Source organism: Psittacula echo, assembly GCF_963264785.1.
Source record: "Psittacula echo genome assembly, chromosome: 15".
NCBI lineage: Eukaryota > Metazoa > Chordata > Aves > Psittaciformes > Psittacidae > Psittacula > Psittacula echo.
In genome coordinates, this window is record NC_137751.1 from 7,501,084 (window position 1) to 7,513,477 (window position 12,394).

General features: G+C 42.9%; 1 protein-coding gene across 16 annotated transcripts in view; it reads left to right on the forward strand.

Moving 5' to 3' along the window:
• Positions 1 to 2,771: 2,771 nt before the first annotated feature.
• TRIM37 (tripartite motif containing 37) overlaps positions 2,772 to 12,394 on the forward strand; it is a gene marked incomplete at its 3' end in the record, with an annotated part of 32,760 nt that continues 23,137 nt past the window's right edge. For 12 of the 16 annotated variants that reach the window (XM_080630031.1, XM_080630030.1, XM_080630019.1 and 9 more), the window contains exons 1-8: positions 2,772 to 2,959; positions 4,570 to 4,671; positions 5,938 to 5,978; positions 6,930 to 7,046; positions 7,842 to 7,929; positions 8,758 to 8,880; positions 9,933 to 10,056; positions 11,721 to 11,788. In XM_080630031.1, the coding sequence (XP_080486157.1) occupies positions 2,939 to 2,959; positions 4,570 to 4,671; positions 5,938 to 5,978; positions 6,930 to 7,046; positions 7,842 to 7,929; positions 8,758 to 8,880; positions 9,933 to 10,056; positions 11,721 to 11,788 (684 nt within the window). In that variant the 5' untranslated portion in view covers positions 2,772 to 2,938. Of the gene's footprint in view, positions 2,960 to 3,335; positions 3,363 to 4,569; positions 4,672 to 5,937; positions 5,979 to 6,929; positions 7,047 to 7,838; positions 7,930 to 8,680; positions 8,881 to 9,932; positions 10,057 to 11,720; positions 11,789 to 12,394 lie in introns of those variants that run through there. The other 4 variants (XM_080630020.1, XM_080630025.1, XM_080630033.1 and 1 more) reach the window with 3 other exon arrangements.

The window sequence follows — 12,394 nt, forward strand, 5'->3', positions numbered from 1 at the left end:
CTGTGGGAGTAACTAGGGAACCTAGGCGCATAAATGGTACTAACCCGGCACAGTGTATGTGGGACACAGAAAAACAAGGAATTACATTAACCCAAGTGACAGGAAAAGGCCTGTGTATAGGAAAAATTCCAGGACACAAAAGGCGGTTATGTGCCAATACTAATAAAAAGGAATCGCAAAACCCCACAAGACCTGCACAATGGTTATTACCAGCTGATAACACCAAGTGGGTTTGCTCCACTATAGGAGTTACACCTTGCCTGTCTTTAAAGCATTTTAATGAATCCTCAGACTTTTGTGTTCAGGTAACGATAGTCCCTAAAATCTTCTATCACCCTGAAAACTTTGTTTACGATTCGTACATTACTCAGGGACATCACCTGACTAAACGAGAACCATTTACGGCATTAACAATAGCCACTTTAATAATCTTAGGAGGCGTGGGAGCAGGCACAGGAGTAACCTCATTGATACAACAAAACCAAGAATTTAAAGCACTACGAACAGCAGTAGATGAGGACCTGGTAAGAATTGAACAATCAATAACTGCTTTAGAAAAATCCATTAGATCACTGTCGGAAGTGGTATTACAAAACCGAAGAGGACTAGATTTAATGTATTTACAACAAGGAGGGGTATGTGCAGCACTTACAGAAGAGTGTTGTATACAGGCAGATCACACGGCGGTGGTACGGGATACCATGACCAAATTACGAGAAGGCTTGGAAAAAAGACGAAAAGAGCGAGAGACACAACGCAGTTGGTATGAATCTTGCTTTAGTCAATCTCCCTGGCTTACAACCTTGCTGTCAACAATAGCAGGTCATATTGGGATTAACATTTGGACCATGTATCTTTAATAAAATATTAGAAATTGTACGAAATAGACTTGAAGCAGCTCACCTAATGCTGATAGGAACTAAATATGAACCTATAGAACAAGAAAGTTCATTGCTGTTAAGCCAAGATGTGTTGCGACAATTTGATGAACAAAAATGATGAAAAAGGGGGAAATTGTAATGTGTAGAGTTTGTTTATCAAAAGGTTTAAAGGAAAATATTGTTTGCTACATTTTAAGAAACTCTCTGTAACTGTCACTTTGTGTGGAATCATATTTTCTTTTTTTTTTTTTGTAACTATTGTACTTCTGCATTACGACTTCTGCATTATGAAGGAGAAGTCAGTTGTGTTATTGCAGGGGATTGTGAGAGGGAAGGTAAGGAGGGTTGGGTAGTTTGAGGTGGTGTCTTGTTACAGCATATGGGGGATGGAGGTTGACTATGACCAGCGGGCTGGAGGCGGGAGCTCCTCGAAACTTCTGGGAGCTTCTCAAAACTTCTGGAAACTTCTCGAAGTTTCTCGACGATGAGACCTCAGCAACAGGGAGAACCAATGGAAAAGAGCTACGTCAAAACATCCGGGCAAAAGAAACCACAGGATTGGCTGCAGTCCCGAACCGAAAAGGTAAAGGACAGCCTCCAGACAGACCCGGTGTGTGTCCTGGGCGGGGCAGAGCGGAGCCTCCTGGCGCACCCAGAGCTGTTTTTTTGTTATCTGCTATAGCTCGCTCAATTTAATAAGTTTATATTTTAAAGCGAGATTGGCTCACTCGTCGATAACACCTTTGAAGGGAAAGGTGGTGTTGGTTTTTCACTGCTCTACACATTGAGTAACACTGTGGCACTGCCAGGGCCCAAATGGATCCTCTTCAAGATCCTGAGGGCGGGGAGGCGAGAGGGGCACCCGTGTCCAGCCTGAGACTTGTCCTCAGCAAGCACTCCCAGGGCTCAGTATGCCCTGTGGTGTGCACAACGCAACCGGGATGGGACCTGGTGGCCACCAGCACCCAGTGCCAGCTCACCCAGCACCAGGCGGCGGGCTGTGCAGGGCTCTTGAAACCATTTCCTCTGGGCGCCAGGTCTGAGGAGCATCTATGGGAGCCTGATGGTGATACACGGGGCTTGATATAAGAAACGCTAGAGCCTGGAAGTCTGTGGAATTTAGGGGCCCCACTAAACATGAATTGTCTTCTACATACCATTCCTCTGCCCATCCTCCTTATCAGTTGACCCATCCTCCTTACCATTCTTCTCCTTCTCCTTACCACATCTACATATCAGTTGGCCCATTCTATTCCTTCTCATTCTTCTCTACTTATCAGTTAATCCAAAGACAGACAGATATGGCTGGTTTCAGCTACTTGTGTAATCACTGGGGCATCCAGATGTGACAAAGGTGAAAAGTTTAAGAAGAGGAAGACTCGTTTACTTCATCTTGAAGACCCCTACCCACAAGAGGAAGACTCATTTACTTCATCCTGAGACCCTCACCCATGACCACGGGGAGGCACTGCGCATGTGCAAAGGACTTTTTAGCTCATTATAATACGAAGCGGGGATAGATCATGAATATGTATAGGCGTGTAACTTTGGAGGATAAATGTAGCGGGAAAACGACACTGAGGTGTGCATACTTTGGAGGAGCGATCCCGATGCACCTGAGCGCTGAATAAAAGCATACCTACTTTACAACTTTTACGAGTTGTGGAGTCTCTCCGCGTATCAACGGCACCCAGCTCCCGCTGCGAGCAGCTCAGGAGCCTTTCCAAGCCGATGACCGCACAAGCGACACAGCAGCACGGAAACTCCGCTCTCGACCCCGCCCCGCGCTGCGGGAATCCCGCCGCACTGAAGGGCCGGGCAGACGCCGCTAAGGCAGCTCACGCATGCGCAGTGCGGGGCGTCGTTGGGTCTGGCCCGTGCAGCGGCGGTTGGGGTGGGAGGAGCAGCTGAGCTCCTCGGGACCGTGGGGCGGCAGGTGCGGGGTTCGGGGTGCAATCGTTGCCCGGCGGCTCTTGACCACCCTTTGCTGTTCAGCTCCGGGCAGCGTGGGGAGGAGCGTGGTCGGGGAGGATCTTTCCCCCGGCGGGGCCGCGGCCATGGACGAGCAGAGCGTAGAGGTGAGCGGTCTGGTGGCTGTTGCGCTCGCGCCGCCTCAGGGAGGCGGGAAGGGCGGCTTGGGGGTAGCGTGGTGTCCTCGGGTGCGCATCCCCGGGCCCATGGGGACGGGCCGCTGCGGCGGCGGCGGCAGCTTCCCGGCCGTGGGGAACGGCGAGTGGCGGGGACGGGCCTGCTCGGTGTGGTCTGTGCCGTGCGGCCTGAGCTGTTTACGGGCCGGGGAAGGGCTGGCGGATGGTGCCGGCGCGGCGGAGCAGCGGATGGTCCCTCGCCCTTGTGTGAGGGGAGAGAGGCCGAGCGGTAGGGAGCTGTGGGCGGTCCCGGAGGCGGAACACAGATGGCAGCTCCGCCGCGGGGGGGGATGCGCATCGTGCCGAGTCCTGCTCCCGTGTGCCCGGTGAGCCGGTAGGAAGCAAGCGGGGTGTAAAGAGGTGATATTTCTGAGTGATACGCGGTTGTTTCACGTAGTCCGGGTTAGAAAATGAAGGGGTTGGATGGACACCTGGCGCTGATAGAAGCCGCTCTGGCGTGCGGGAAGGCCCAGCACTCAGTGGTGCTTGTCTGTGACCTGGGCAATTCGTACACGTTGCCGTTGTCCGTATTAATAAGAGCCAGACCGGGGCAGGATTTAACAAGACCGTGTGTGGTAACTTCCTGTAAATACATGTACTGCGTTTTAATGGTTTGCAACCATTAAAGAAGACACTAACGTGTGGGAGATGCTGTGGTGTCTGTAAATTCAAGAAATGCTTCTGTGCTCGTTTATAGTTTTGTGACTGGGGAAAAAAATAGCCCATCAGAAGAATCTCAGAGTTCTGTAGTTAAAGCCAGAAGGGGTCTTACTCCTGTACAATACAGAACGTAAAACTTCTTATCGGTGCAAAATCTTATCAGTGTGGAAAGCAAGCGTAGCTTGATATTTCAAAGCACCTTTCTGATTTTGGGAATGGAAAGAGCTGAGATGGTGTACGCTAGAACAAAGTGCTTCACTCTTCAAATGGGGATAGTGAAAAATAATTTGTGAAACTACACTTTTATTGCTGGAGAATTATTAAATGGGGTGTGAGAGAGCATAGACATTGTGGAGCTAGTGCTAATGGTAGACCTTAAAAAATGTAAGCCTTATAAAAGTAAAACCAAAAGCCCCTTACAGTTCAACCCATCTCATTAGCGTTCTGTATAACAGATACATGCACTTACCATGCTTTTGAATTAGTTTAGTGCCAGTACATTGAAAGTCATGTGGTTAGAATCTGCAGGTGCAGCAGTTTATTCTGGCATCTGTTCAATCCCATGTGAACACAAACAGGAATGATATCTTGGCTGTAGAAAGGCCCACGTCAAAAAAGATGAGCCAGACAAAGAAACTGTGCCTTGAAGAACAGTGCTGCAAAATGTGTGCTAAGAGCTGGTGTAGTGTAGGAGGAAGTCGGAGGGGGGAGGGGAAAGCCACTGAGTTTGACATGGTGTTTTGACTCTTAAGATGAGCTATTGGTAGCTGTTTGTAGTGGGACTGCATGTATGAAACCTGGCACTCTGCCTGGGAAATAAATGCAGCTCTGATACGTTTGAAGTATATGGCTTAACAGTAGCGATAATCTACCCTCTGCAGAGCATTGCTGAAGTATTCCGATGTTTTATTTGTATGGAGAAGTTGCGTGATGCACGCCTGTGTCCTCATTGCTCCAAGTTGTGCTGTTTCAGTTGTATTCGGGTGAGTTTACTCCTTACAGCTTATTCTTGCAAATGCATGAACTTAAAACTTAGTGATCTTACGAACACGTTCTTGATTCTTTCTTGTCCGTTTCCCTGGTGCTCCAAGGATTCCTTTTTCCTGCCCTGTGCTCTTCAGTTTCCCTTTCAGGATCCTTTACAACTCCCTGAGGAAAAATGAGGCAGGCTGCGCATTGCATTCAGCAGGGCTAATTATAGGGACTATCAGGATAATTGCTTTAAAGAAGCAGACATATAATGATCCCATCTGTGGCATCTTTTGGGAGTCTGTGATGCCTGTGTGGAAAACACAGAATTGGGACAGGAATGAAATGCTGACTTGGCATCTCGGTATGGAGCACTGGAAGATCATAACATCACCTCCTGTCACCTTGGAGATGTTTTAGCATACTTGCCAAACTAGTGTTGTGTGAGCAGATACAGACTAAATCTTTGTCAAGAGAGCTTGATATAGCAGGCTGAAGCAGCATCTGCATCCCAATTCATTGATGAAATCCTGGTTTCCAGTGTATAACACTTTAGTTGCAAGTGTGGAAGCTGTTGGTGCAGTGGGAGAGGGTTCAGCTGAGGTTTTCAGTCCTCTGGTAGTATTTCCAGAAACTGAAACAGACAGTCATTTGCTTTGATAGCTCTGACAAGAGCTATAGGTGAAGGATTCATGTTACACAGTAAGAGTGTGAGCACATTGTTGCTGGGTGGTGAGAGATTATTCATGAGAATCTTTAAATGTAGTAGTGAGTTAACAGATATAAGCCCATTAAGTGCTGCGCATTTACACTTGTAGTGGGCAGGTGAAGTTCCTTCCTCAGCTACTTGTCTTTGGAGCTCTCTGGAAGAGAAGGATTCGAAGGGTCCTTGTGGATTTGATCCTCGATCCACAGGTATCTAATACGTGTATAGATAGCCCAAGAGGAAGAAATAAGTTACCTTGAAGACTATAATTTAGACTGAAATTTTGGCTTGTGTCTTTTGCTTTCTTTTGTTGAAACATGCTCCTCAGTCTATGACTATGGGAGTCTGCCCCACATGTGTGGTTTCTAATGGAATATTTGGTACCTCAGAATCCTCTGTGTATTTTTTTCCTGGGATGCCTTTGACATCTAAAGAAAAGTGGTTGCTTTGTGACTAAGTGGTGGAACAGCTGTATTATAAATCTTTAAAACCGCCCAATTAATGATAGAATGTATTTGCTTGCAGTTCTTTTTCTACAGTTTCTTTAGAAGTGTTTTTCCTTTTTCTTCCGTAGCGTTGGCTGACGGAACAAAGAGCTCAGTGCCCTCATTGCAGGTAAGGTATTTTTAGGATCAGAAAGAAATTACGAGGAATTGGGTGTACTGTCCTGTTACGATCAGTCTCTTTTTTTTCAGTGCAGGTTGCACGAAATTTGTAAGCTTGATTTGTTTTTATTTTTAGCTTTTATAAGGACTTTCTGCTGTTACTATAAAAATTTACTCTGGTATAATGCTTACTGTAAAATACGTTCTAGTTTTGCGACCAGCTAAGCAAAATCTTTATTCTTCCCCTGTCACACTGCTGTTTTCAGTGCGTGCAGTTGGTGTAGTTAGAGTAACTAGATGGTGTTCCCCTCAGAACTCCTTATATTCTCGCAAGAGGCGAAGACCAGAAACTTCAGTTTTCAGACTGAAATGTGTGCTTTTTATTTATTTATTTATTTATTTTTACAGCTGTAATTTCTGTCACTTACCTTGTGTGTTGCAGCTTTGTCTCAGAGTTAGCTACAGTGTGGTGTTTGTTTGGTTTGGTTTTTTTAATGCAAGCTCTGGTCTCCGTTAGCACTTCTGGGCACTTAGGAACACTAGCTCTTGATGGACGTAAAATTGGGAGGTAGCATATTCTTTTCCCCCAAGGAAAGGGAGGTCCTTAAACCCAATTAATCAAGCATTTTTACAGAACTTCTTAAATATTGGTCTTTCAAGTATTTGATCAGTAGCTCTAAAGTGAAGAAGCACTGAGAAACAAAATTATTTGCCCAGCATTATCCAGGAGTCTATCAAGAAACGTGGAAATAGTTCTTGGTTTCCCCATGTTGACTTCAGACATTGCTTTGCTTTTTGTTGTTTCTTTTTTTTGCCTGAAATAACTAGTAGAGCTTCTACTTTTTTTGCCTATGAATTTTTCCCATAGTGCAGACTCAGTGAAGTGAGTTAAGTCAATGATGCTTCTCTTCTGTCTCCTGGAGCTGAGTTCTTGCTCTAACTCTAGCCATGCTTCTTGCAGAGCCCCGCTGCAGCTGCGAGAGCTTGTAAACTGTCGTTGGGCGGAAGAGGTCACACAGCAGCTTGATACACTTCAACTCTGCAATCTCACAAAGCATGAAGAAAATGAGAAAGACAAGTAAATGGAGCTTTCATCACATAAAGCATGTTGCAGTTTCCGCTCGATGGCTTGTTCATTTGGCAGTCCCATTAGGACTATGGGTGCTCATTTGGTATCTCAGCACCTAAAAGCAGAGAAGCTGTTCTGATAAGGTGTCTTCTAGTCATGGGTGAAAATGTAATTGGTAAATCCAGATTGAGATCAAAGAAAACATACTGAGTCTCAGAGAAAGCACTTCTATTACTACATCTCCTACGTGACTGCTGTTCGCTTTCCTTCCTTGTCTTTGGAGCCTCTTGTGTTTTGTGATATATTCTCTTCCTAGGAGCAACTCTCAGAACTTTCTCAGCAGGCTTTTCTCCTGGTTTTATCCTATTAGCAGTCCTATTATACGTGTTAAGATATATTCTGGAGATTTGGAGGAGAAAAGTGTGAGAAGAAGCAGTGATAAATGAACAGGGACCAATTACGTGTTCTATGCCTGCCTCCTCCTCAAGTTTGTGAATCCTAATGGAGGAAGAAGGGAGAGGCCCGTATTTGAGGTCTGTCCTGGTCTGTGCTTGATCTGTTGGTCCATGCTGTTCCTGAAATGTTAAGAAATGCCAAAGATCAACTTGTCCAAATAGCTTATGAGCCATTGCTCTGCGGTTACTTTAGGTAGCATATGATCAGGACTTTAATAATGGGATTGGTTCACTGATGGTATCTTTACTCTCAGTGTTGGACAGCAAAGCAAGTGCAAATGTTAAATTGAATTTGCAGAAAATGCATAGCTATTTTCTGTTGATAATACGTGTGGTTTTTTTGTTTCAGGTGTGAAAATCATCATGAAAAACTTAGTGTTTTCTGCTGGACCTGTAAGAAGTGTATCTGCCACCAGTGTGCGCTTTGGGGAGGAATGGTAAGAAGAGACTTGCTTGTGTGCACATAGTGTGCTGCAGTAAGAGACTGCAAGCATTCTGTTTGCCAGCATTTTGAAGAAATAGAAATGCTGTGAAACTGTTGTAATGGCAATTGAACTGCCATGCAAATCTTGTAGCGGTATGTGTATTTATAATTTAGTATGAACATCGGGTTTGAAAAGCATGCCTCCTGTTTATAATTAGAGAAGCAAATTGAATTTTTGCGGAAATGGGGTCAGAATTACCTTCCTTGTTGTAAGCCTGATGATGTCTTGCACGAGCTTGAGAGGGTGGTGAGAACTTTATGGGCAAAGGTAGAAGTCTTTCTCAGAAAATACAGGTAACTCTTGGATTATTTAAATGTCCTGGCCTTTAATCCTGAGGATCTTCAAGGCTGTATTAGCACAGTTCTTTCCTTTCAATTGCATGTTTCCAGGAGAGACGGCTGTCAGTGGTTGGAATATAAGTGGTTTAAAAGTGCGCTGCCTTTGTTTGGGAAGAGTGTTTTAGTAACAATAACAAAAATAAATAACCTTCTGCTGTTATTTGATTAGAGGACTGCACAGTGAATGAAGCAGTCTATCTTTGGGGGCCTGTTGAGACTCTTGACAGGAAGCTTTGACGCTATGAAAGCCAAGTTCATGTCTTTTTACAAAGGGAAGCGAAGGACAGACTTCCTACATACAGTCTGCTTTGGAACTTTTCCAAAATGAGTGACGCACTAAGAGATTTTCTTCCCGTCTCTTTCAGTACTTTAATAGGAGTGGAATGAAGTTAAAATGAAATGCTCTGTTATTCTCCATCTGCTCCCCCTCTTTTTCTGACAGCATGGAGGACATACGTTTAAGCCACTGGCAGAAATCTACAAGCAGCATGTCACAAAAGTCAATGAAGAAGTGGTAAAGCTTAGGAGAAGGCTCATGGAATTGATCAGTTTGGTTCAAGAAGTGGTAAGAAACTGATGCAAGATAATGTTTTCCTGTAGTACACCATTGTCAAGGGGTAACTGTAAAGTGAGGCGTGGAAATATTACACCATTGTATAGGCTCGTGGTGTTGTCAGCACCTGTTCAGAAGCTGTTGCTTCTGGTAGAACTCCTTTTCCCTTTTTTAGGAGAATATATTTGAGCTTACAGGATGTCTGTAAAGCAGCTTACCAGTTAAAGATTTGGAGTTTGTGTACCTCTCTTTTCTTCCTCATAGGGGTAAATGTGTTAGATATCCAAATATTGACACGTTCAGCTTTGGCAGTTTTTAGTGGGAATCCCAGGAATTAATTTCTTGTTTTCTAGGGAGGATTATTTTTGTGTTTTGCTGAATGCTGGTGCATTTATCATGTGTTCTTTGCAGAAATAAGTTGGTTTGTTGGTGTTTTTAAACAAGTCTCAGTAGGATTTTTGTGACTGTTGCATCACCATGTGGGCTATTTGTAAGTATTTGTAGAATCCTAGAATGGTTAGGGTTGGAAAGGACCTTAAGATTATCTAGTTCTAACCCCAAATGTTTATAGAGGATTGTTGCTTTCACCTTCCAGGGTGAAGGGCATAATTTTATCAAATTACTCTTGTTTACCAAGAAGGTAACTTTTCTTTACTGCTCACGTTACAGAAGAGAAAGTGGCAGTTGCATTTATAAATTTTGGTACTAAAGAATTCCTGTATGATGAATCCGTACGCAGTGAGAAAATGTTGCTCAACTTTACTGTTAACCTTTGGTCACCCACCAGAGGGCACACTTACGTGTTCCTTGAAAGTCAAAGGATATTTTCAGGAGTGGCCTGTAATGCAACTCATCTAAGCCCACGTTCCTATTTTCTTACTCTAAATAAGTGAGCTCCAGTAAGACCTGGATTATTTTCTTTTTTTTTCTCTCATAGAGAAATATTGCTGGAGGGAGCTGTAGGAAAGCTTAGGACAGAATGGAGCCAACATGTAAGAGAGTGAAACATGGAGAAGTGTGAAGCTTTTGATTTTGTGCATGTTTTTTCCTGAACTCTGGTTTAGGAGAGGAATGTAGATGCAGTGCGTAGTGCAAAGGATGAACGAGTTCGGGAAATCAGGAATGCAGTGGAGATGATGATTGCCCGATTAGACACTCAGCTGAAGAATAAGCTTATAACATTGATGGGTAGGTATTTATGCATGGGAACAACATCTCAGTTATGTGTAAATCTATTAAGAAACTTTCTTGCCCTGGAAGTGTGAGTCCTTACAGACATTATGGTGTTTAAGCATGTTAAGCACTGTTAGAAGATTTCTGCCTGCAGCAAAGCTTTTAATTAATCACGTAGTTACTGTGATACAGTTCTGAGTTGTTAGATGTAACCTGGTTAGTTCTGTTGGAAACTCCAGTAAAATAACTTGGAGAACATTTCTGTCTAATTTGAAGATGTTTAGTTCCTTTCACCTAGAGTATTTATACACCATCATTTTGGTTAGCCAAGATGTCCATCTTTGTGATGTGACATCTTTGTAATATATATACTCCTTTTAATGTAATTTTAAAAAATGAGTAGTCTGTATGAGCTGTCTGATGAGCTAACACTTCAGTCCGTACATACAGACAGCCTTGTCTGCTAATGAAGAACGTGGCATCTGGAATCAGAGCTGCTTATTTGGTTCCTGACACTTTTGGTAACTGGGGACCGGTCACTTCAGCTCTACTTTGGTATTGAGGAGAGAAGACAATTGGTGCACTACTAAAAATGAAGTGTAGCTTTCAATGAGAAAGACAGTATATTCCGCAGTTGGCTGTAACTGTGCATGCTTTGCTCAGCTAATTTTGCATCTGTGCTTTGGTTATTCCACATGTGCTTTCATTTCCATAATGCATTGATACGAGCACGTAGTAAAGGTGACATCTTTCTTTAGACCCTCTTGAAATGTTGCGCTTACGACCTTACTTCTGCAGGGTACACAACGAGCAGGTTAAAGTACACAGAGAAAAGATCCTTGACCTTGTATCTATGTACTTGTCATGGGAATAAAAGTAAGGCAGTAAAATAGCTGTGCTGAAAATGTATTTCTGGTGCTTGAGATCTTCCGCACATTCAAACACGCCTCCCATCTCTCTGCCACCCACCCAAAGAAAACATGGAATGTTCATGCGTGGAAAATATTCTTAGCTTTGATAATGCTTGTGCTTATTCTCTTAGGTCATTTTCATTAAAACCAAAACAATATAACAGATAGATGCTAGCCATGTTTCCAGTACGTCTTCAAATACATGTCAGTACCTTAAAATGTTTGCTTTAAATTAAATCCAGGATTCATACCTACTTTGTGCCTCTGTTGAATACGGTAGTCGGTCACAAGATTTGTGTTAGTGTGTACTGATTAAAGATCAGTCTTAAAACTGTAGTAAACTGTCATTTGTATGTACAGGTTAACCTTTTGTTCATGTAACACCTTTTTTCAAAGAGCTGCCATACTCTTCAGGTGTGTAATGTGTGATGGAAGTCAGACCTGTCTTTTTTTTAATTTTATGTCCAAAAAAGCACCCCAAAACAACAGACTTGCCATTTCTGGGACACAGAATGATTTGTTACTGACTTAACCTCAAGTGAGTTCTTTACTACAGCTCTAATTAAAAACGTAGGCTCTACTTTTAAAATGCTTTCTCAGTCAACCTTGGTATATTTAGAAATTCTTTACCTTAGTAGGTTTCGGATCAGCTTCTGGGTAAAAAAAAAAAGAGCTAAAAAAAAAAAGAAAAGCTCAGTTTCTTAAAATCCAGTGAGTTGTGGGGTGTTTTTTTTTTTTCTTTAAACATATTGTCTTCTCTTTAAACAGGTCAAAAGACATCACTTACTCAAGAAACTGAGCTTCTGGAATCCCTGCTTCAAGAAGTAGAACATCAGGTGATGATGAAAAGAGCTGAAATGCTGTGTTCCACAGATCCCTCCCTCCTCAGTCAGCTTTCCTTATTTAATTTATTTTTAAACTGTCAATTGATGTATATTTTTTTAGGGTATCTTTTCATTTCAGTGGCCTTAGGTGTCACAATTTCTTCTTAAAAAAGTTGCTTGAAAAACTGGTACAGGGATTAGTAGCAGTATCCTAGAAAACTACGCAGTTACATGTTTCGTGAACATAACGTTGCAAATCCTTTCTGTTGTAGTTTGAACTTGAAGCATTTAGGTGGTGTGGGTCTGTTAGTCTGTTAGATTCTGTTAGTTCTGCTGCTGTCTCCTGCATATGAATAGTGGTGGCTATAAATTGAGAATAAACAAAAGTGTTTTGTTTCTCTGCTTTTGAGGAAAACTGAACTGGTTCTAGCTGTTTATTTCTGTCCGCCTGTCTTTCCAAGAAGATATTTAATATATTTATTTATTTATTTATTTTTATATACATAATATATATGTTTTTGTCTGTTTGTTGAGAGTTCTCTGTGAAGTTGCATATATTGCATCCCAAATGAGGATGCTCTAAATCCTGAACAGCAGTGAGTATGCAGCTGTACAGGT